This window comes from Herpailurus yagouaroundi, unplaced genomic scaffold, assembly GCF_014898765.1.
Source record: "Herpailurus yagouaroundi ecotype Mexico unplaced genomic scaffold, PumYag 77, whole genome shotgun sequence".
Taxonomy (NCBI): Eukaryota; Metazoa; Chordata; class Mammalia; order Carnivora; family Felidae; genus Herpailurus; species Herpailurus yagouaroundi.
In genome coordinates this window covers 53,683,334-53,708,481 of record NW_024412388.1, presented here as the reverse complement: position 1 = coordinate 53,708,481, position 25,148 = coordinate 53,683,334, and the positions used below count along the sequence as shown (strand labels likewise).

Sequence of the window (25,148 nt, the reverse complement as noted above, 5' to 3'; positions counted from 1 at the left end):
TAAATGTCCATCAAATGATGAATGATAAACACAATGCAGGATATCCATATAATGGAACAGTACTCAGCCACACAAAGGGATCAATTACTCATTCCTGCTACAATACAGAAGAACCTCAAAAGCATTGTGCCAAGTGAAAGAAGCCACACACACACAAGGTCATCTATTGTATTCATATGAAATGGCCATATTAGGTAAACTCACAGAAATCCATAGAAAGTAGATTGGGGGTTGCTAAGGGAAAGGGGAAATGGGGAATAAGGTTTCTCCTTGGCTGGCCAAAATACTTCAGAACTAAAGGGAGGCGATGGATGGTTGCATAACATTCTGAACGCACAAAACGTCACCGAACTACTACAAAATGACTCATTTTACAGTAGGTGACATTTCCCTCAAAGTGAGGAGTAGGTGGTCTTCTGCCTAGAGGATGAATTGGGTGGGGCAGAAGGGAGATGGGACAACAGCCCGGCAGCTGCCGCAGTAGCCCAGGGGAGAAAGCACAGGGAAGGGATGGTGGGTAACTGGTGCTGGAATGGCCTGTGAAGCCCCCACGCAACTGGACAGGGGATCAAGATGTCAGGGAAAAGAGTGGGAGCGTGGAGGGTCGGTGCAGCCTGTAGGGAGGCGGGTGCCTTGGTAGCTTCCGGATGAAGTCACAGCAACGAATGAGTGCATGGTGTGGGGCGGGGTTGCAGCAGGGGCACAGCAGGAGAGGCCGCTGAGGGCTTGAGTGAACACTGCAGCTTTGTAAAGTGGCCCAGAAAGACAAGGGGAATGTCTAAGAGTCATTGGAGGGGAGAGCCAGGGGAAGGTTTGCATTTGTAGGTGAGGGGTTAATGGAGTATGCTTCAGGCTCAGAGCAAAGGAGCACTCACTAGGGCAGTGGAGCTGAGGATATGCAGATGTGGTGCAGCTTGATTTCCCCGCTGGCTCTGGGAAGGAGCTGGAACATTCCTTCCTCTGAGAACAGAGAGGGTGACATCTGAGAGCCATTTTGACATGAAAGGTGTAAAAGTCGTGGGATTTCTACCCAAAATGCCAGGGCAGAATGCAGGCAGCTGCAGAGAGGCTGTGGCATGGGGTGAGAAGACTTTCTGGAACAGTTTTGAGGAGAATGTACTAGAGAACAAACTGGGTCTGGACAAAGGATTGCCAAGGAGCCCTGAAAGTCAGGGACATACTTTTGTACGAGAGCCAAGCTTCTTGTTACATAATTTTTTTTTTCCCCAAAAGCACTAGGCTGAAGTAGGAACTAAGGCAGTAATCCTGGTGGGTATATTGTTACATAAAACACTTTAATCAAGTAGCACCCCAAAATAGAATGGGAATAGTGTGAAGGAAACACGAGAAGTCTTACAAGAAGTAGGATTTGGAAAACTTCCATATTTACGTGGCTCCTTCTTCAAAATAAATGCCATTTAAACCTATATTGGATATTGGATAACTATGCATTTATTTTTGAGGGAGCCATCATTGATCTGGATAACTATATATTTAAGTTACACAATAGTAATTTTTTTCCATGTAGATGTATGTATATGTCACATGAATTAAAAGAGTATTTTAAAGGCATATATATATATATATACACACACATATATATACACACACATATATATATACACGTATACAGAAACTGTTTCAGAAAATTGAGGATTTTTATATCAGAGCTAACATTAAAAAGCTGTTAAACATGTAACATTGTGCTAATTCTTAGTACAATGTACTAAAAAGCTGTTGCACAAAAAAAAAAAATCGAAACAGAGTTCACGGTTATAGAGAACAGATCGGTGGTTGTCTGAGGAAGGTGGCGGGGTGGGCAAAATGAAGGTGGTCAAAAGGTACAAATTTCCAGTCACGAGAATGTAATGTACAGTGTAACGACTATCGTTAACAATACCGTACTGTACATTTGAATGTAACTAGGAGAGCAGATCTTTTAAGTTCTCATCATGAGAAAAAAACCTGCAACTGCGATGGTGATGAATATTCACGGGACTTACTGACGTGATCATTTTGCAATATATACAAATACTGAGTCATTACCTTATATATGTGAAATATAATGTTATGCCAATTATACCTCAATTTAAAAAAAGTACTAATTGATTAAGGAAGTATTTTGGAGAAATAAATTTGCTTCATCTACTACTTCAAGCCGTGTAATATTATCCATTGTAACTAATCACAGCTGACCCTTGAACACCAGTTTGAACTGCATGGGTCGGTCCACTTATACAGATTTTTTAAAAATAAAGTACAGTACTATAAATGTGTTTTCTCTTAAGGTTTTGAATATTTTTTCTCTAGCCTACTTTATTGTAATAACAGTAATACATACAAAAAATGTGTTCATCAACGGCTTACATTATTGGTAAGACTTCTTGGCCAACAATAGGCTATTAGAAGTTTTGGGGGGAGTCAAAAGACTGTGGGGAGTCTGGGCCCTTTACCCCTGTGATTTTCAAGGGTCAGCTGTAATTATGACTGCAGCTGACACTCTAGACGTTCAATCTTTTCAACAAACATCGAAGGCCCTCCCTGCAAAGTACAGGGTATGGTACTATGAACACTACAAAGACAGTAAGAAACAGTCCTTGCCTCAGGAAGGTAGGATCTAGTTAAGGCTATAAAAAAGCTCATATAGGGGCACCAGGGTGGCTCAGTCTGCTAAGCATCCGACTTCAGTTCAGGTCATGATCTCGAGGTTCGTGGGTTTGAGGCCCAGGTTGGGTTCTGTGCTAATGGCTGAGCCTGGAGCCTGCTTCGGATTCTGTGTCTCCCTCTCTCTCTGCCCCTCCCCCGCTCACACTCACTGTGTCTCTCAAAAATAAACATTAAAATTTTTTTTAAAAAACTCACACTCCTAGAAACAGAAAAGTGGCTGCCAGGGGCTACCAGGGAGGGAGAAAGGGAGACGTTGGTAAAAGGGGATAAACTTTCACTCTAAGATGAACAGGTCTGAGGATCCAAGGTTGACAGTACTATATTGTACAACTGAAATCTAAGAGAACTTAAATGTTCTTACCAAAGATAACTCAGTGAAGTGTTAATGGGGGATATCTTTTCACAATGAATACATGTATCAAATCACCATGATGTAAGTTTTAAATATCTTACAATGTATATGGCACTTTAACCTCAATAAACCACACACACACATCCAAAGCATGAATAAAAAGATATAGAAGAAACTGATTTTTGTGTAGCCCTCCAAAGCTCCAACCCATCTAACAAAATCTGATTTGCTAATATCTAACTTGTTAGGGTGAATATAAATCAAAATTTTCTCCTTAGGAGGGTAGTAATGAATTTTAAAAAGACGAGGAAACACTGTAATAAGGGACGGAGAGGCCCTAGTTAGCAGTATAGGACAATGAAGGAGGTTAGAGGGAAGCCTAAAAAATGTCAGATGTGTATCTATCTATATATACTGTTATATACACCTTAGCTATTAGACTATCTATCTTATAATAGCCATAGAAACAGATCTTTCAACATAGTTTTCCTTACTGAAAAATCAGAAAAAAATTTGAATACAGCATTGTATTTCAGCCAGGAAAATCACTACTTCTGTGTTCAGAAATAGACCAAAGACAACACAGATGAGAATGCGCTGACGCATTTTGATTTGATTATTCTACCAGAAATAGGTTTTTTGTTTGTTTTTTCCTGAAAGTGTAATCATTACAGCAGTCCATCCCCACAGGGAAATGAGCTCAAGTGATCTTCCACAATTTCTCTCCATGCACCAGTCACACTGACGTGCAAAATAAACCTGAGTCAATTTGAAAACATTTTTCACATAAAAATATTAATAAGGCTTAGCTGAACATTCAAATTAAATCAAGAAGCAGAGGAAAAACAAACAAACAAACAACAACAACGCTTTCTGAAGTATCTATGGGGTGCCTGGGTGGCTCAGTCCCTGGTTAAGCGTCTGCTTTTATCTCAGGTCACGATATCAGTTTGTGAGTTCAGGCCCTGAATCAGGCTCTGTGCTGACAGCTAGGAGCCTGGAGCCTGCTTCGGATTCTGTGTCTCCTTCTCTCTCTACCCCTCCTGGGCTCACGCTCTGTCTCCTTCTCTCTCAAAAATGAATAAACACTAAAAAAAAAAAAAAAAATCAAAATATCTAAAATAAATATATTAGAAACGCAGATGAATGTACTCAGAGCTACGTGGGTCTGAACCAGTGTTGTTTGGGCCCCAAATAGTACACTCCCTTTCCTAGAGGTATCAAGTGACCTGGGACACCCTTAGCTGTTGAAACTTGTCAACACTGATGTAAGTATTGGTTATAAGCATTAAGAGGTCTTAGTGAATGGGAAGGCATTGCTAGGACCTCCCCCTCTAGGATTTCAGGGAAGACTCGTGTTTAACAAGCAATGGTATCTGAGGGGCAAGAAGAACCAACATCGGTCACCAGGATAAAAAAGTTCCTAAGCACTTAATTTTCCTTTGAAACAAGAACACGAACAACAAATGTTCAAACAACACTACATGCAATGTCTAGGGAACAAAAGGGAGCTTAGAAGGGCAAAACCTCACAAACCTGTGTGCCACGTTCTACAGGGGGTGTAAAATAGTTCTGTGTTCTTATTCAGCTAGAAGGATTCAATCCCTGCCCCCCTCTCCACCTGTCCCCGTCCCCCCAAGTTCAGGACAGGGGAGATACTTAGCACAAAAGACACAAGGTGCATTTCTGTTCTTACCTTCGAGTAGGCTCTAACATGTTATTAAGCTCTTTGTTTTGTAATTCTTTCCCTGAAAATACCCAGGTTTTCTCCCATCTAGTAGGAATCCCACAAAGCTAGTGCCACCACACAAAGGTTCTCAACTTCGGCAAACAAAATGGAGAGGCTTAATTTTCTGGGAAGACAGGGAAGTCCCCATTCTCCCCAGCAGTTAGAGAATTATTTATTATTAATGGCATGAATGTAGATGCTCAGGAAGAGGGACCTATGTTCTGCACATTTTTTAATATTTGTTATTTATTTTTTTTCAATTTTTTAAATTTTTGAGTGAGGGAGATGCAGAGCAGGAGCAGGGGAGGGGCAGAGAGAGAGGGAGACACAGAATCAGAAGCAGGCTCCAGGTTGTGAGCTGTAAGCACAGAGCCCAATGAGGGGCTCGAACCCATGAGCTGTGAGATCATGACCTGAACCGAAGTTGGATGCTTAAGTGACTTGAGCCACCCAGGCGCCCCTTAACATTTGTTCTTAATGTTATCCCCTTATATTCTTCAATTTTTTTTGCATCTTCAAGATGTGAAGAACCCCCTGACGTCGACAGTAGCACTGAGAGGAGGCCCACTCAGTTTGGTAACTGATCTGCTGGGTTACAAAGTGAACGGAATCTCCACGAGGCACAAGCAGCAGCACGTGAACGCATCACTATAAGCACTAAGACTGTCCGTTCATACAGTTTATTTCACTAGACTGCAAATTTATACACAGTACGAAGGGGTTTCCTGATAGCACGCATACAGTTTACTTTCTGTACTGCTGAAGAACCAATTGTTTTTGTTTTTTTTTTTTACATTATATCATGATACCCTATCGTTAAAACGTTATTCAGTGAATTTTTTCCAACTACATATAAACGGAGATTTACCACACACACGGTGCAAGAATGTCTTTATAACATATTTGAATCACAAGATGTGAATCTAAAATACATCACTGTAATTAGAACACTACTTTAAAAATACAATGCCCCACGTTATATTAGCCAGATCGGATTAATCTCTGTATACGTCACAAAGCAGTTCAGTGGATAGCTTCTCGGATAACTGGCAGCAGCTTTGAACTAGGATATCAAAAGAAATCTTTAGGAATCAATTTTGAAGTTTAAAAACCTCTTCCTTTATGTACTCAATATTTTCAGAATCAAAATGGGACACTTAAAAATTTATAGTCTCTAACACAAGAAGAAATCCATCCCTCCCTTAGCCGAAAGGCTGGGGTTGTAATACTAGGTTTTGTAAGACATCTGAGAAAAGCATCGTACGGGGAGTGGAAATGAGTGAAAAAGAGACATAACATTTCTTGAAAAGCATTTTGGATTCCTCTGTCTTCCCTGCCTCTGTCAAACATAAAGAATACTGCATTACAAAAAAAGATAGGTTTCCATAAGATGACGTTCTAAAGAAAATGTATGTAAACAAGTCAGAGAGAAGGATTTCTTCATTTTCCCATTTTGTAGACTGGGGCAGTGGGAAGATAGCAGTTAAATAATAGAACTCCTTAGTCAACCACTTCACACACAAAACAGCTAGGGATAATTGCTGACAATTTCTCATGTGTTTCCTTTTCTTTCCCCCAAAGTTTGAGAATGTTTGAAAGTTCAATAAATAGTAGAAAAATAATCCTTTACTTAGAAATTTTGAGATGCGTCATTTAGAGCTTAACAGGAGTTCCATACAGCAACTGTGGTATCTAGGTACCGCCAGAAACAAAGCGAGATCTTCCGAAAGCACACATTTCTGTCTGGATGTGCCACGTTCCCAGTCTCCGGCTGGGCACACTTGTCTCTCTTCCAGTTAAGGAGAGCCGAATGTTTCTGGCTCCTTGGGACATTCCTCTGGCTCAGCTTAACGAAGGTTCCCAATGTTTCGTTTATGGGTCTCGCCTCTGTGTTTGGAGGTTTGCCTTCTGCTCCACCCCATTGGTATTATGGCAGGTTCGTTAATCAGGCTTACTTCCCCTCCATTTCAGAACCAGCTTCGCACTTTCACAAACGTGATTTTGTTGTTGTTCCTCATTCCGAAACACATTTGACAGGCAGCAAGTGAGTTAAACTGCTCTGGACAAAGCACGAACACAAGGGGTCTCTTGCTGTGGATTATCTGATGCTGGCTCTTCTTCCCTCCAGAACATTCTGTACCTCCCAGCTCCCATCTTCTCGTGGAGGTCAGGAGAGTGTTAGCACTCTGCATCGACGGTGTGTACTGTCACGGCCGCCTGCAAGTGGTGGCTGTGGTGCGGCGTGGGGTGGTGGGAGCGGTAGTGGTGGAATTTGTGACTTAGCAGGGCGGCCGTCTGGGGCGGGGCGTCCAGATCCAAGTCCTCGTCGTGGTTCCCCACATCCACCCCAGCTGACAAGGGGTCATTGTTGCACGGGGGGTTTTCACTATCTTCCTGTGGGCTCATGGTGCTGTAACCTAGAAAATGAACAGAACAAGCAGCTGAGAGCTTCCAGACACAGGGAGAGGTGACTGAAGATTTCTAAGGCACGGGGAGATGTTCCTATCTTTGTGTTACATGGGTGCAAACGTCCGCAGGCTGCCAGCAGACGTCAAAGTGGCTTATTTTTGAAGAGATCTTTTGTTAGCTGTTTCTCCACTGTGCCACTGCCCCCCCCAACAATTACACAATAAAAAATTTTAGACACCTGAGAAAGTACAGATAAGAAAAAAAAAATATATATATATATAGGAAGCTTTTTCCCAAATCCCCAAATCAACACAACAAAAACTAAAATCATCGCTCTTCCCACCTGATCCACAGATAACTACCATTGACATTTGGGATTATCCTCCTACACTTTTCCCTGAGATAAGATTAACTTTATTTGAATGAATAAATGAATGAATGAATGAATGAATGAAAGAAAGAAAAAAGAGAAAGAAAGAAGGGAGAAAGGGAGAAAAAGAAAAAGTAGGGAGAAAGAAAAATAAAAAAGGCAGCTTCAAAAAAAAAAAAAAGAAAGAAAGAAAGAAAAGAAAAAAGGAAAACAAAGTCCTAATAGGATTCAAATCAAGTTGGGGGCTGGTGGAGAAAGCTGGGCTTCAACAGGCCTGCACGTGATCTCACAGCAAGGACAAAAACAAGTGTCTCCATTGTGTGTATATCTGTTCTACGGCACACACCGGTGTCCTGGAATTCCTACACACAAATTATACAAGTGAGGGAAATGATGATCAGAGGTTAATGAACTTGCCCAAAGTTCCAGTACCTGATGGGATACGAACTCCACATATACCCATAGCAACTAGCAAAGGAATCAACTATTCTCTGTGTAAGCTGGCTCACTGTATTTAAAGATTAATTTCTTTTGGTATTCTAAGTAATACACGTTTCAAAAGAAAATGCCCTTGCTGATCAAAGGATTCCATTCCAAGAACTCTGGCATGTTTTTAAATATTGCAAAAATCCCCTTTAAAATTTTTGAGAAGTGACAGCTCATTAATATTTCCACTGCATCTACAGTTAGCATCAATCAGAGCTCACCCATGGGTAGTGCTAGTCACATTTGTGGTGCAAAATTGATGTGCTTGCATACAGCCAAGCAAGAATGGGATATGGCTGAAAATGTATGCTGGGTGCAAAAATGAGAAAGGCAACTCTGTCCTCAATGAACCATTTTGCAAATGACAGAATTATTTAAGTCAGTCTAACTCCAGAAATATTTATTCGGCACCTACTATGTACAAGATACTGTGTTAGGCATTGCAGGAGACAACAAGGTGAAAATCTGCTCCCTGCACAAGGAGCTTAAAAGCTAGAGTTTGAGAAATAAAATGAATACAAGCATAGATCCGTTCAATTATTCATTCATTGAAGACCATTATGCAGCCAGAGAGGGAGGCTACAAAACATGAATAAGAGATGTCTCTTTTCCTTAAGGATTTCACAACCGAACAGGAGACATATTTGTGAAGCTGGGTTTATTCTAATGCAGATAATGATAAGTGCTATAGTTGAGGTATAACTGGTATCGAGAACATGGAATAACTAATTCCGGCTGGAAGAATGAGAAAGCTCCACAGAAAAACTCCTATTTCAGTTGGGCTTAAAAGGATATGTAGGAGTTTGGTAAGTGGATAGGAGCAAGGGAACAGGAGCACAGCCTAGAGGTGTGGAAAGCCAAGGCCACTGCTGTACCATGTGGCTAGGACAGGTGCAGGTAGGCAGTTGGAGAACGTGGCAGGAGAGAGGTGGAAAGGTGAGTTACAGTCAGATTATAAAGGCCAAAGCAGAGAAAATGGAGGAACAATACATTTTGAACAGACTGAAAAAAAAAAATAGCATGACAATTTCTGTGTTTCAGAGAGAGTTCTCGTGGCAGTTTGGAAGATGAATAAAAAGGAAATAGAGGGGACAGTTGGGAGGTTATTGCAACAGCCCAGATGACAGACTAAGAATTAAAACTAGGGGTATGGGATTAGGCAGATTTAAAAGTATCTCAGAGGTGGAAACAATAGAAGTTGGCAAGCAGTTAAAAGTTAGGGGGGTTTGGGAGTGATGACTTTGAGTCAGGATGAAAAGACTCAGAGATCCCAAGTGTCAGGGATGAAGGGGGCAGAAGAGGGTGAAGTTCATGGACATAGGCGTCTATCATCACTGAGTGTCTCCTTGGTGCCAGGTGGGGGGGCTCAATCAAAAAAGGGGTAAGGGGGAAGCTCCAGCTCCCAAGAAGCCCATAGTCAAGAAGGGGAAAAAAAGGTATTCAAACAGAGGCACATGGAGAGGGATACCAAAGCTGATTAACTTGGCTTAGGACACCTTACGAGGACACTTAAAGTGGCCCTCATGGGAGAGAAGGGGTTCATTAGGTAAAGAGCGGGGTGGAAAGGTACTGCAGGCTGGGAGATGAGCAAATGCCAAGACACAACAGCCTGAGAGCCTCTAGGGGCTTTGGGGATGATAACAAGCTCGGTATGGGGGAGAAAGCAGCAGGAGAGGAGACTGAACATGCAGGCTCAGACCAGATCAGGAAGGCTGGCTGAGCTAGGAGCTGGGATTTAGCAACAGGCCAGAGGTAGGGGAGGGTGCAAGGACATAACATGTGCTTGAAGATGATCACTTGTGGCAGTGAGGCGGCTGGAAAGAAGGTGGGACTGAGGCTCAGAGGACAGGAGGCTGTGGTGCTGGCCCAAGGAGATGATGAGGACCTCAAGTGGGCCAGCGGCTGTGTTACGTAGGGCAAGCGGCTGGCTTCAAGACACTGTTCGAGCTCAGAGTAGGTTGCCTTTGGTGGCCCAACTGACTTCCCTGGGGGGAAGATCTAAGTTGACACCCTTGGATAAGGTTGAGGTTTCTAGGTTCAGGGCTGGGGAAACAGTGATGCCTTTCCTCAAGAATCAGGAGCCAGAATGGGATTCTCAGCTTCAGCAGGGCTCGGTCTGGAACGGGAGACTGGATGGTAGACGCTGAAGCCCCAGTTACAGAGTGCTGCGTGTGCTTAAGCTGCCATGTGCTTCACACGTAGGGGACTCAAGTAGAAGACACACTTTGAGCAAAATCTCAGCATCTATGTTGATGATTGTTGGCCAACCTTTAGTGCTAGGCTGTCTTTATCTTGCCTCCAAGTACCTCCTGAAGGGTTTCCCATCTCCACTCATTTACAAGCACCCATAGAAACTGTTAACTCATTTTCACATTCCTGGTGTAAAATTCATGACAGGCCTTCTGCCGGGTTCACCCTCCCCCCTTCCATCATCCGGCTATTGTCCTTCATGCTTCAGTTTTTAAAGGTCTTCTCTGGGAAGAAACCCAAACCCCCAGCACCCCATCCTGCCAGCCCACGTGGGGTCTGTTGCCCCTTCTGTGAGTTTAAATGGCATTCTGTGCACATCTCTAGCTTAGATTTTTACTATGCAATAAAACTTAGGGCTGTTGTGGCCATTAGTGAATTTCCACTTATTTTTTTTTTTTTTAATTTTTTTTTTCAACATTTATTTATTTTTTTTGGTACAGAGAGAGACAGAGCATGAACGGGGGAGGGGCAGAGAGAGAGGGAGACACAGAATCGGAAACAGGCTCCAGGCTCCGAGCCATCAGCCCAGAGCCCGACGCGGGGCTCGAACTCACGGACCGCGAGATTGTGACCTGGCTGAAGCCGGACGCTTAACCGACTGCGCCACCCAGGCGCCCCTCCACTTATTTTTGTACTCCTAATATTCAACGCAATGCCTCACACAGAGCAGGCACTTCATTTTTCAAAATCACATTACTATGCTCCCAAAGCAACGGTATTAGGAGTTTTTTGGGTATCTGTGGTTTTACCTGGTGTGACATTCTCATCTAACAATGAAGACGTTCCAGGATTCACTGGGCCCTGCCCAGGGGTTCCAACTTAACACGCCAGGGGTGCTCTGGACCTGGCTGGTCATAGGCTCAAGGGTGGTTTTAATGATGGAGCTGTTCCCACAGCACCTCAGGGGCACCCCCCATTTCTCCTGCTCTTGCTTTCTGATGAGAACCCAAGCACAGGGTCTTCCAAAGTGAACCCCTTGCTCTGGGACATTCTGTTTTATTTTCTCAGTGTGGCAGTATTGCTCAGCCCCTCTGTAACTTACTCAAGCTTCCTCTTATCTCAATAATTAATGAAAATCTGGAGGGAGGGATAGCAAGCTGTGGAGAAGCGGGAGAAAGCCAAACACATGCTCTCACTTAACAAACTGAGTGTTTACTTAGCACCAGACAATTCTGCTGAGTGCTGGGAACAGTGATGAATAAGACAGATTCAGTATGACTCAAGGCAGAGGAAGCACTACTTAAAACACAAAGGATATCAGCCAATACTTTCAAAGGAAAAGTTTCTTACTATCCAAAGGTTGTTATGCAGTATAGTCTCTGAAAAGGCGACCTCAAGCAAAAAGTAGGCTCAGGAAGGAGACCAGGCGACCATTGAGAACAGGAGTCAAGATCAGGCTTTTTGGTATTGTGCTTACATATTTAGCTGATGGTTCCTGAAGAAACCTCTCTGGATGGGTGGGGAGGTTAGGTCACTCTGGGGACTCACTCTCCACCTTGTGGTCACAGAGAGTAACTGTGGGAGAATATCCACGCGCCTCCAAAAAACAATGGCCCTAAGTTGCACTCTACAGTTTTTGACCAGGTTTTCAAGGCTCACCATTCACCTTTTAAGCTTTTTGGAATTTGCTTCACTAGGAGGAGGTCTCCCTTTTACAAAGAAAAAAATGTTGCTTAAGTACATTTATATCCAGTTTCTAATGAGTTGGTAACTAACACGCAGATTCAAAAGGGACAAATACACATTGGTGGTTTTTAACCTAAAGATAAGCCAGTTGATGGATGGATAGAACATGAGATTTTCAGAAGAAAAAAATGGGCAGACATATAGAATTAAAGCATAAATAGGTAGTAATTGTTTTTAATTGCTACCTGTGAGTGTAACAGTAAATCGTCAAGGGCTGAAAAAGTCATTCTAAGTGGTCTTAGAATATTGACGAAAATAATTCTACCTTTCAAAAACTATTCTTATTTTAGTATTTTTAAGGTACAAAAATTAAAATAAGATTCCTTTGAAATACAAAACTCTTTTGGCCACATGAAATACCACTGACCCCTGAGCAACTTTGAACTACATGGGTCTACTCGCAGGCTAGTTTTCCATAAATACAGGACAGGGCTGTAAATGTATTTTCTCTTAGGATTTTAACATTTTCTTTTCTCTAGCTTCCTTTAAGAAAACATTATATAATACATGTAACATACAAAATGTAGACTAATCCACTGTTTATGTTCTTGGTAAGGCTTCCAGTCAACAGATTATTAGTAAAGTTTTTCTTTTGGCGGGGGTGAGAAGTTATATGTGGATTTTTTTAAAATATATTTTTTTAATGTTTTATTTTTGAGAGTGAGAGAGAGTGGGAGAGGGGCAGTGAGAGAGGGAGACACAGAATCTGAAGCAGGCTCTAGGCTCTGAGCTGTCAGCACAGAGCCCCGTGCAGGGCTCAAACCCACGAACCGTGAGATCATGACCTGGGCCGAAGTCGGCCGCTTAACCAACTGAGCCAACCAGGCACCCCTAGATGTGGATTTTTGATTGAGCAAGGGTGGGGGTTGGTGTCCCTAATGCCCATGATGTTCAAAGGTCAACTGTACTTCTAAATAAAAATACAGCTTGAAGTCTACAAGTTTGGCCTGGTGACATTCAGTTTTAATTCTAGGTATATCACAATTCTGAACCACATCCTGAAAGTCTAGTCTGTTCAGTACTTATATATTTATGTGTTTTATTCCTTTGAGTTTCCTTTTGTGGATCAGACCCAAGGTAAAAATGCTCACCGGGTTGCAAAGAACCACGGTGGTACAATTTTACCCCGTCAAGGGCCAGCACCAACAGCACCAAGGCCACCTTCCCCCCAGGGGACTTCCATGATTCTCATGCAGATAAAAGTGAACTAGCTCCCTATCTTCTTTGTTCTGGTCCTTTAAGGAAGCTGTCCTATTCAGTCTTTTATCAGTCTTATGAGTGCATGCATTCATTTACAGTTTTCTGCTAGATTGTACATTCCTTGAGGGCAGACTGGGTATGGAGGTGGGTAAGTCACCCTGACCTCCCACCTGCCATATGCTATTTCATTTGGTGCTCACAACTTCACCAGGGAGACATTTCTAATCTCATTTTAATTATTAGGAAATTAAGGTCCAAAGTAGCTTCACTAAGATCTCATTACCTGTGGAGGGGGAGAGGTGGGTTCCAAGTGAGCTGTGCTTGGCCCTATAATATAAGCTCTTCCATAATCACTCGGCCTCACAGAATTGAGGCCACCCCTTCACAAGGTCCCTCCACTGTGCCTAGCAAACAGCATAAAAGAACACAGAGCTGAGAAAGAAGGGTACTGACAAAACAACGAGATTAGATTTCCTTGTTTTCATGCGAACCTACCCATGGCCTATTCTTGGCATCACAGGGACATTAACCTGATGCCACCACTTTTAGTGACCCACCATTCAGGTTCAGGGATATGACAACATGCAGTTAAATGCTATTGATTTTTGTGGTACATTTGGAATTATGTGGAATGTCAATGTCTTCCATTTTTTTTGGTGTTGCATTCTATCTGCACGAGGAACTATTTTTCATTCCTCGGGGATAACAGGGATCCAATTATTGTGAAAAATGAAAGAAAGCAAGCCCTTAGCTAGATTCCTTAGCTTTCAGATACTGACACTGCATTACTGCTTTCATCTAAGCTGTTGCTTCATACACCATTTTACTAAGACAATGGGAGAGCTAATGGAACATTGGAAACGTCACTCAGAATTCCGATTTCGTATTGAAGCAATTTCTATCCGGGGAGAAGGAAAGAGAGAGAAAGGATTCAGTATTTCTGCTGAATAAGAAATTATTTCTGTTGAACTTTAGTAGCCTCAAACCTGTTTTATTATTCAAAGGAGAAGAGGCACAGAACTGCCTGGCAGAATGAATTTATGCAGGTTCAAAGGTTTTTAGGGGAAAAAACCCCAGAAAGTCAAAGAAACTGAAAAATTTAAGTTGTGCTTTGACTCTGCATAGAAACCTGAAGTTTCTACTTAGTTGGTGGGAACAATGTCATTCAAAGCTCAAATTAGGAACCCCCAATTTACAAATCAGAGTTTTGGCTTCTGTTTTCCAAAGGGAGTTTGAATACCTGGCTGTCATGTAAAAGGCAACACTGGTTGCCTTGACGAATATCCACTCCTGCATGTTTTAGCAAAGGGCTGGGAGCTCACTGTTTGTAGACTTCCTTTTTTTTTTTTTTTTTCCTAGGGTAGATGTGGAGAAAGAGTCAAAAAGGTATAAATGCATTATTTATGCATTAAAAAAAGATCTGATTCTGGGAAGAAAATAGAGTTTTCTAGCAAATTAAACAAGCACATGAAAAACAAAAAGATCTTACAATTACAAAAAGTTCTTACAAGGCCCCACACTCCTGTCATGTTGTAGCAGAACACTGGCAGTGATGGCTGCAGGGCGGGACATGTCTGCTATTCCCTGTGACGACAAGCCATCCGGATGTTGGCAAGGTAAGAAGCTAGGTGGTGGCCAAGTCTTTGGTACAGCATGTGGACTTAATAATTCACAGCCCACTCAGCCTTAGTGCCGACCCTTTCTGAGCATCTTAGAGGCATCTTCTATAACCTCCATGACTATATACACCAGTCCGCTTGCCTCTAAATCTCCTTTGCCCCAACTTTTCTTTCATCAGCCTTTAAGCCCAGTGCAAACATTGTCTCTTTGGTGAAGGCTTCTCTGAACCTTCCAGGCAAGGCTGGAGGTCAGGATGGGGAATGCCAGAAGGAAGCATGAACTCTTGTCATGTCCAAAGTGTATACGTGGCTGAGAGAGCCCTTGAGGATGCTGGTGTTGGCCAGCTAACAACAGTGGGTAGCAGAACTGATGTGGATGCCAATTACCAAGGATCACATGGAATGGTAAGCAGGTTCCATTCAGACAATGTGAACCTTTATGCATGGAGAACACTTAGATGCAATCTGTGTGCCCAAGGGTCATCTCACTTATTCCTGCAAGTGCCGAGACAAAAATCAAAACTACCCTTGGGCTCCTAGAAATGTGCCATGTTGGAATATGTCCTTTGGAAAACTATGCCCAAGTAATGAATTTGAGCACAGAACAGGAGGGAGAAGAGGGGATGTGAGCACTGGCCCACAGGGAGCCCACCAGACTCTTCAGAAGGAGCTAGACCTTACCATGATCGCTTTCTGTTCCTGATCGACCCCAGTAGCGACGCCTCCTCTCTGGACTGTGTGCATGTCGTTCGATGACTGCAGCTATAAACCGAGTATTGCTGACTGTGGGGAGAAGACAGTTAATCACTCTTGTGCCAGTATCCTTATTGTATAGAGTACGTTTGCTCTGGGCAGGTTCATTCACACACTGGGGGGGAGCTATTCTTTGGAGAAATAGAAGAAGTAAATTATTATTATTATTATTATAATTTTTTTTAATTTTGAGGATTAAGGGCAGTGAGAAGTTCCTCATCACAGGTCTCCAACGTGCATTAAGAAGACATGTTCTACACAGTTGTAGGCCAAGGTATGTATCTCACGCTAATTGAATTCTTTTTTTTTTTTTTAATTTTTTTTTTTTAATTTTTTTTCAACGTTTTTTTTATTTATTTTTGGGACAGAGAGAGACAGAGCATGAATGGGGGAGGGGCAGAGAGAGAGGGAGACACAGAATCTGAAACAGGCTCCGGGCTCCGAGCCATCAGCCCAGAGCCCGACGCGGGGCTCGAACTCACGGACCGCAAGATCGTGACCTGGCTGAAGTCGGACGCTTAACCGACTGCGCCACCCAGGCGCCCCAATTGAATTCTTTTTTGATAAAGAAATGCTCTTCCCCCCTGCAACTGAATTATATACATTTAATCCCCGGAGGGATTAAAACAATGTATATCACCTGATGATTCTCTTTCTGAAATACTATGCTGGAAAGCAATGAGGAGGAGAAAGAAAAGGTAGGGTGAGGTGTTAGGACAAAGCACTTAACGAGAAAAGGAACATCAAGACTCCTTTTAAGATTTTCTAAAACAAAGCAAACACCTACACTTATTTATTCCTAATGAAAATGGGGGAGGAAAAACCCTCGCCACATTAAGATTCTTAAATCGTAATATACGCCAAAAGGGTAGAAGACAGAACATTTATTCTGGTTTAGCCTCCTGCTGACACGTTCTGCAACAAGGCAGCTTGAATACTCACTGATGCCTCTGTCCTCATGGCTGTCATCGTCCCTTTCATCTCTGTCATTCTCCAGGTTGGACATACGCACTGACATTTCTACCCACCATTAAAGAGAAAGAAACATGACTATTTAATCAAACAAAATCACCCACTTTAATACCCTGTGGAGGCCTCATTTGGACAGCTGGGTGACAGCATTCCATCAAGAACGAGTCCAAACTTGGAAAAGAATAAACTGATGTCCCACGTCCCATCCATTTTTTTTAAAGGAGGAGGTAGCAGGAATCAAATCAGAGAGGACCAGAAATGAATAATCAAGAGAGGCACCTGAAATTAACTTCTGAAGAAAGGAGAGCAAAGAAGTTGATAGAGGCTAATGGATCTTTAATCCTCTACCAATGTACCTCAAACAGAAGGAAGGGGTCTAAAGCCATGGCTGAGTGTGCCCAGAAAATGGTGTTACAAAACCCTATTAAAAGGCCAGGTATAAGGTAACACTGGATGACTGTCACATACTTACCAAGGGGAAATCTGGGTATCCAAATCTTACCACAGGGAAGGAGCTTTGTGATTAGTCCTGTTACTAAATCAGGCAGCATTATCCCAAGATGCCCCCCACACCCACCCCACTGCCCCATCAGGATTGCGGCCACAGTGAACTATTCCAGCATCAATCTGTCCTTACTGCTGTAAGGATGAGCAAAGTGGCCCCGACCAAGTCCAGAACAACGAGTGAACCTTATCTCCATAAAGGTCAGGTTAATAAATCCCTGGGGCCTTTTACAAAACATGGGGAAGCCCATTAAATGGTTTCATCCTTGCAAACGGGCACAGATATCCCATTTAACTCTTGGTATGGAAGCCATGATTGCAGATTAATCATTTTGTATCTGGCTCCAATGAATTCTCCTCTTCAAGAGCTGTGATTATTGCTTTGCACATGTTCCTTCACACCACAGGATAACAGCTGCAATAGAACAGACTCATGGTCTTGCCAACAGGGACCCAGGCTATCTTTGCCTCACCTGTCTGAAACAGCAAAGACAGCACATCTGAGTTGAGGGAAGAACGAAATTTCCCACTAAGCATCCCAGTTCCCCTGCCTGGCTTATTCAAGAGGCATGCCGTGGGAGGCTAATGTGTGTAAGACAAGAGAGCATTGGGGGATTTTCTGGGGAATCAAAATGAAGCTCACAGGGTTGAGACACTAAAGAATGAGCCACGGGCTAAAGGTGGCAAGTAGGCTTTGGGGACTTCTGAATCACACTCCATGAAAGCGGAAAAGGTAGTGTTCTTAGAATTACTTAGGGGCTTACACAACTGGCCACTGTCTTTTCAGCTCTGCAAGGACACAAGGGAGGCTGCTGCCTCCCAGAGGAGCTTTGGATTCATTTGGGGCTCACCTTGGGCAGCAAGAGGAGACATGTGCTGGTGACTCCGGCGATGAATCTGATGGCGGTAGGCATACACTGCAAGGACGAGGACCATGATGCATCCCATGATGCCTCCGGCCACGGGGCCCACGGGGGCACTTTTAATCATGTTCAACGTGACCACCTCGTCACCTTTATTAAAGCAAACAAATAGATGTCCTTTGTCAAGATCTCCCAGTGTGGTAGGAAGTGGGGATGGGGGTAGTAACATGGAGGGGCTAGAGGGGGTGGGGTGTGTTGAAGAGAAGAGCAGGTGCTTTAAGTTTTGAAAACCTCAAAGAAGATCCACCAGAATGTGGGAGGAGTGGCTTCTGTTAATCCCTGGTTCTCAAATTAAATGTCGGCTGCTCGGCAGAGCAGGAGCATATTTGGCAAGGACTACTAAAACAAGTGAGTAGATGAGAATCACTTAAATATGTGCTGCCCAGTGCTAAGAGCCTAGCTCCCTGGGGTGTGGGCTACTCTTGGAAGAGAAGTCATGTAGCACAGAGGTGAGGGCAGCGTGGGCCTCTTGGCACAAATTTATTGTACCTGGTGTCCTTTATGGCAACGAGTCAGTTGCAGGACTCCTAAACAGGGTCACACTTCAAAGCTTATAGGTTCCCTTTAAAACACTATTAGCACAGTCACGTAGGAAACTGCAGGTGGGTATATAAAGTGATGTTTTAGAACAAGGTCACTTCAACTACGTCCTAAGCTGGTTCAGTAATAATATGTGAGCTCACGATCCTTCCTCACATAGGAGGAGTTTTTCTTCTATAGACGGGCTAATGTGGGGAGGTGTTTAAAAAAATAAATAAATAAGGGTTTAAATATCTCACCTCCCAGGGAAGCTTTGGGACCTTGTACTAGCTCCAGAAAGATACCGAGAAAATCTCAGAGGAGGTATGCAGGTAGTAAGTATATTTGAGGTCTTGGGGCCTGATCCCAGACACTTTCTTCCCTCCAGTGTCCCTGTCCCCGACCCTAAGCTACCCATTAGATAGCTCTGGCCTCTGCTGACTCCAGGACCTGAAGTACTGACTTGTAGCCACAGAACTTCTGCCTTGCAAATATCATGAGGCAACGTTGCAGCAGGAGAGACCAATGTGCAGTGGTCACTCCACCCATTGCTGGCCCTGTTCTCCCGACAGCTGGGACTCAAATTCAAACAAACTCCATGGTTCAGCCATGCAGAAACCAGGCCTGACATTTCTCAGAACTAGCTTTATGGGAATGAATTCCAGGCTTGTAAACTTTGGCAGGATACATGGCTGCTTACTCTGCATAGAATATCTAAGCCAGCTTTGAAGGTAATTATCTGCCTTGGATTTGTAACTAAAAAACTACTGGCAAAGGAAGGAAACGGGAAACTAGGGTAGAGGATCATTTTAAGATTTTTGTCCTCGCGTAGAGGCAAAAAAAATTCGTATTCAAGAATCCAAATATTCTGGGTTCCCAACAAACATACCTATTGCTCCCAGGTCATCCACATAAGGACTTTTGGCTCCCACGATCCCCCCAAAGCATTCTTTCTGGGGTGCACAGTAGGATTTGTCCAGGTGAGTCTTTCCATCGCTGTCTACCATGCACCATTCACAATCCAGCACACCGAAGCAGTCCCTGCCAGAGAGATGATGCTGAGTGTTCCGGGAAGCTGTGCTGGGCAGGGGACAGCATATGGACTTGGGCATCAGACAGCTCTCAGGAGCTCCATTACTTACTGGTGCCGTAAGTCCTTGAGCTCTAGTTTCCTTTCCTTATACAAAGAAGAATAGCAACCATCTGCCAAGACATAGCTGTTTTATGTCTCTCAACAACATGGAAATGAGAGAAATAAAACAGTTCTGTGGATCACACCATAAAATCCACACATCACAGATTAGAAGAGGATTATTCCAAATCATCTCAAAAGACCAAGTGGCCCCAAGGTTCATTAGATTTTGGCCTGACATCCCACATGTGTAGGGTCATTTAAAAAAAGGCGGGGGGGGGGGGAAGGAAACCTGGTCAAATCAATTTGGGAAACATGAGGCAAGTTAAACAGCTTTCTTTCCTGCCAATTTCTCAGAACTTTTAATATGTTAAGTGCATTAAGACTCTCTAAGAGGATGTGTGCAGTGTTCCTCAAATTTAGTTTTGGGGGCACCTGGGTGGCTCAGTTGGTTGAGCGTCCAACTTCGGCTCAGGTCACGATTTTGCAGTTCGTGAGTTTGAGCCCTGCGTTGGGCTCTGTGCTGACAGCTCAGAGCCTGGAGCCTGCTTCAGATTCTCTGTCTCCTTCTCTCTCTCTGCCCCTTCCCTGCTCATACTCTGTCTCTCAAAAATGAATAAACGTTAAAAAAAATTTAGTTTTGAGTTAGTGCCTAATATCCCAAATTAATCTATCTGATGCCCTCTCATTCCTTTGCTAAAATATGCACTAAAAGCAGAACTGGCTGCCTGTTCTACCCGCTGACCGTACAACCAAATGGCAATCGGCAGCTGTAATACACAGATTACCCCCACTCCCACCCCTACAGCCCACCACAGCCACTGCTCCCATGATGGCTAAGCCCAAACATCTTAGAGAGGAGGGAGATGCAGCAGGGGACACGTAGTTGTTGGTTTTTTGGTTCTCAAAGCTACCATGAAACCTATCTGCTTTCTAAAAAAGCAGAACTGATCAGCTATAACCCATAGAGCTGGGTTCTGTTTCAGGAACCCAAAAGCCCCTGCCCCTTGCCCTTGGCTTCTGTGTGCCATGTCCCCTCTCATTCCTTTTATCTAAAGAGTAACTTTCCCATCCACAGAGGAGGTGACTAATATATGGTACCAATGCCAAGCAGCTATAAAGAGTGAAAACTGGACAACATTACAACCAGTGGATAAAAGGCATACAGAAATCAATTTTGGGTCTGAAAAATTGGTACATATTTAGAAAACATCAAGAATGAGAGTAATAAATAACAGCTGGCAAAGCTCAATGAGGCTCCAGGTCGCTGTTCCTTACTAGACTCTACTCCTGCAGTGATCGTGTTGATACCAAGGCAAGCAATGGGCAATGCTTACCCACTTTCCATCCTCTGACTGCACCTGCTGTTGACACACTGGTGAAGGGCATCTTGTAGGCCAGGGTCAATAGCTGTGTATGTTACCGGTTCCTGGTGGACCTCGCAGCTTGGGTTTCTATGTAGGAACAAGTCTGGGGGTTAGGACCAATACCACTCATGTTCTAAACTCATCATGCCTCTGGTCCCCGACTGCCTCAGACAGAACTGGGTTTGAATTCTTGCCACCTATATGTAACTATATGTAACCTTGGGTCAGTCACTTAACCACTCTGGGCTTCAATTTGTTTGTCTTTATGTACAATAGAAACAATATATGTATAAAATGAAAATCATAAATATTCAAGTGAATGTTACCTCCCCTGACTCACCACTCTAAATCTTACTTTTCAGAGGTAACCACTATTAACAGTTTAATGAAGGTCCCTTTTGACATTTTCTCTATGACTAAATGAACATTTACTAGTATATCAGTATACACAGCATTCTTTCATTTAAGTTCTAGAGAAGGGACTTACCCCAGTTTATTTAGCTGTCGTCTTAAAACTTGTCGCTAATATAAATAATGCCATATTATGTGTAAGCACGTGTGTATAAAAGGTACCTATAGATTTATCACAAGGTTAATTTGAAAACCAAGTGACTCAATGTGCATAAAGTATCTGACACATGGCAGACACTTCGCGAATGCTTGTTAACAGTCCCCTACTTTATATGTACAGAGCACATATACTTTGAACATTTTCACAGCGTTTAAATTTAAACCTGAAAGAGGACTTCATTGGAAGGCTTGAAATCTGGCTCAGTGAACAGTTACATCATCAGAATGAATCACTTCTTATACCACAACCCAAAACAAATCTATAAATGAGGCTCCCAGGGTGCATGTATCTGTGTATGCCACATACATTTATGTAATATGTATATTTTACCGGTTCTCTGCATTGGTGAGGTTGCCAGTGCACTCATTGACCTCTAGAGGGCACTCACAGGGACATTCACATTCATTTTGTTCCATTCTGAAAGGCAGTAAGAAAATTACTATGCAGAGGGTCAATAACAAACTATATACTGTACATGGACCAGAAGAAGTAAAATTGAAAAAAAAAAATTCTGAGCTAGTTAAAAGGGAGAGTTAAAAGGAAGTTATGACCAAAGGTTTACACTATGATTGGCTTCCATCCATTACTTTTGGACAAGGATGCTGCGAACCACACAGCTGTTGATGCCTCTGCTACCCGGCCTTTCCTTTTCTCCATGACACGCCCCTGTGCTTTCTACTTTGCTGATATCACTTCAAAATGACTAGCACCAGTGAGGATATTTAACAGTGTAGTAAACAGAGAATAGGACCCATGGCATTTTTACCGGTGACAGTTGAGACAGAGACGATCGACCATGCTACAAGCACAGAAGGCAAGAGAGTCGCAGGTTTCGTTGACAATGCCAACAAACGCGTTGGTTCCTGGGATCCTCGCCAGTCTGTACTTAGAACAGTGGCTGCCGTGCACAAGGTTCGTCAAATCTCCCTGGAGACGATGCAGGGGTCAGAAGTGACAGATAACAATGCAAAGAGTCAGCCCTATCATGGTGAAAACAACCCTTCAACCACCTGCTGGAAACAGTGTACAATAAAACCTAATTTTTTAAAAAATTTATTTATTGTTTAATTTACATCTAAGTTAGCATATGGTGCAACAATCAGGAATAGATTCCTTAATGCCCCTTACCCATTTAGCTCATCCCCCCTCCCACAACCCCTCCAGCAACCCTCTATTTGTTCTCTGTATTTAAGAGTCTCTTGTGTTTTGTCCCCCTCCCTGTTTTTATATTATTTTTGCTTCCCTTCCCTTATTAAAACTTTATCTGGCTACAAAATATATAGTTACTGCTGACAACTGGAAAAATAATTTTTTCTTTTTTTTTTTTTTAGTTTATTTACTTTGAGAGAGGGAGAGAGAGCGCGCAAGAGTGAGAGCCCAAACAGTGGAGGGGCAGAGAGAGAGGGTGAGAGAGAATCCCGAGTAGGCTCCCCCGCATCAGCACAGAGCTTGACGCAGGGCTCCATCTCACGAACCATGGGATCATGACTTGAGCCGAAATCAAGAGTTGGGCACTTAACCTACGAGCCACCCTGGCACCCCTAAACAGAATATTTAAATAACTAAAGCAAGCATCCTTTTCTTCATTCTTTACCAAGAAAATGTGATAGCCAGCTTCTTGAAATGCCAGATTTGTCTACCACATATAAAACCAAAGATTCAAAAGCAGCATTGTAAAGCATGCTCATTCTTTTTTGCATGTGTGTCCAATGTAGTAGGCCAACTATGAAACCCCTTGCTTGTTACTGTGCCAGTTGTCCCCCTCCATGTGCATGGTGAGGATAACCTACCTCTGAGACTTGTGGCACTGAATGGTTCTTAGGGGTCTGGATGGATTTTCCAGAGCCTGGAAGATGCCCGACTCTGCTCTATAAGCAATAATATAGGCTTATCATCCCGTTATAGCTCTAATACCCAGAAATGCTCCAGGTTCCGTTTTGGAATAACTTGAGCTGTTAAGAAATTATCCTAATTCATATTCCACTAAAATTTGCGTTTCTGAAAAATTTCTCCCAGAGTATGCTGGCTTTGTCTGCCGAAGACTCAGGAAATCATCATACAAGTGGTAGAAGACACAGAGTACATCAGATTTTCATAGAACAACCTTACCCAGAAGCTTCCTTTGGATTATACTCAAGTGTGTCATTATCTGCTTTAAAGAGAGTATTCCTCAGAAGGGTGTGAAGTCTAAAGAGAGTAATAATGACTTCTTTTGCTTTGAATATACTGTCCTATTAATGTATTCAATTTTAAACTCTTCTTTTACCCAATTTTTTTTGAGGGTAGGATTTTCTTTTTTTAAAACATATTTCAGAGTGAGAGGCAGAGTGAGAGGCAGAGAGAGAGAGAGAGAGAGAGAGAGAGAGAGAGAGAACGAACATGTGAGTGTAGGAGGGGCAGAGAGAGAGAATCCCAAGCAGGCTCCATGTTGTCAGTGAGGAGGCTGATGCAGGGCTCGAACTCGTGAACCATGAGATTGTGATCTGAGCCAAAATCAAGAGTCAGACAGATGCTTAACCACTGAGCACCCCCAGGTGCCCCGAGTAGGATTTTCAATCAACCAATACATCTTGAAAATTTTTAACTATACATTTAATGATATACATAACTATTCTAAGTAAAAAGCTTACTTCTTGTGAATAACTTTTTCAACATTGGTTCTGTCATTACCCATTTGAGGTTTCCCAGCTAAGATTATTTACAATTTAATAAGAATATTAAGATCTTTGTTTTTTTCTTAAGCTCTTTAATCTTACCTAGGTAAGTTTGCAGTTAAATCAAATACTTAAGAGTATTCTAAGCTACAAAAAAAGAAATTATTTTTGAATGATCTACATGAAAGCTCCCATGTAACTGGGTGGATGACCAAGAAATGACCTAATTTGGCCTTAGGAATTTAAGGAGGCTGCATGATCTCTAGAAGACAGGAAGAGGGGAACACAGGGCACCACGCATATTTATATAAGACTGTGGGAAAGGACTTCAGCAGACATTTCAAAGGGTTTCGACTGGGTGAGTCTTTAAACAAACAAAACCAAAACAAAATACCAAGTGTGAGACCTTAAAACATTCACTGCTCCACTCTGGGGTTTATAGCCCACAATGGTCAGGCTGGTGAGCTGGACTAAAGTCTTGTCCTCTCATTCTAGAATTCTCAGGCAATGAAAGAGCCAGGAATACCGTTCAGATATTAACTATTATTTCATTTCATATTCCACAGTGGGATGAGATGTGAGAACGTAAGGATCCACTTACCACAAGGCTAGTGTTGAATTTATAAAACCTTTGGACTGTTCGGTCACTGAAGCTGTTGCACAGGTTTTTCTTTACAAAGTTGGGGTGGTTCAGGATATCGTTTGCTACCAAGGGCTCCTAACAAGGCCAAGTGGACAGAAAACATAGGCCACATAATTAATGAGGCATAGGCTGTGGGCGCACTGTGCTATTGGCTTTGCAACAAGTACCTTGTGGGTAATATGCTGTTGTTCCACAGGTGCATGTCCTTTGGGGTCAATGAGGGTTGGATGTGCCACCAGATAACCCCGGTCCTCCATTATGAAGCACCTGTGTCAAAACACGGGACATCCTTCAGTAATATGAGTGGTTTTTCTATACTGTCAGCATTTACCTTGCTAGCCT

At 42.8% G+C, this 25,148-nt stretch overlaps 1 protein-coding gene across 3 annotated transcripts in view; it reads right to left on the bottom strand.

The window, feature by feature from the left end:
* Nucleotides 1–5,412: 5,412 nt before the first annotated feature.
* The window catches only part of CACHD1 (cache domain containing 1), a 215,038-nt gene continuing 195,302 nt past the window's right edge, over nucleotides 5,413–25,148 (bottom strand). For all 3 annotated transcript variants that reach the window (XM_040470494.1, XM_040470496.1, XM_040470495.1), the window contains 10 exons: nucleotides 24,974–25,073; nucleotides 24,765–24,881; nucleotides 22,276–22,436; nucleotides 21,840–21,926; nucleotides 20,909–21,025; nucleotides 19,329–19,480; nucleotides 17,849–18,010; nucleotides 16,464–16,541; nucleotides 15,450–15,551; nucleotides 5,413–7,165 (listed from right to left, as the gene is read on the bottom strand). In XM_040470494.1, the coding sequence (XP_040326428.1) occupies nucleotides 6,927–7,165; nucleotides 15,450–15,551; nucleotides 16,464–16,541; nucleotides 17,849–18,010; nucleotides 19,329–19,480; nucleotides 20,909–21,025; nucleotides 21,840–21,926; nucleotides 22,276–22,436; nucleotides 24,765–24,881; nucleotides 24,974–25,073 (1,315 nt within the window). In that variant the 3' untranslated portion in view covers nucleotides 5,413–6,926. The remainder of the gene's footprint in view (nucleotides 7,166–15,449; nucleotides 15,552–16,463; nucleotides 16,542–17,848; nucleotides 18,011–19,328; nucleotides 19,481–20,908; nucleotides 21,026–21,839; nucleotides 21,927–22,275; nucleotides 22,437–24,764; nucleotides 24,882–24,973; nucleotides 25,074–25,148) is intronic.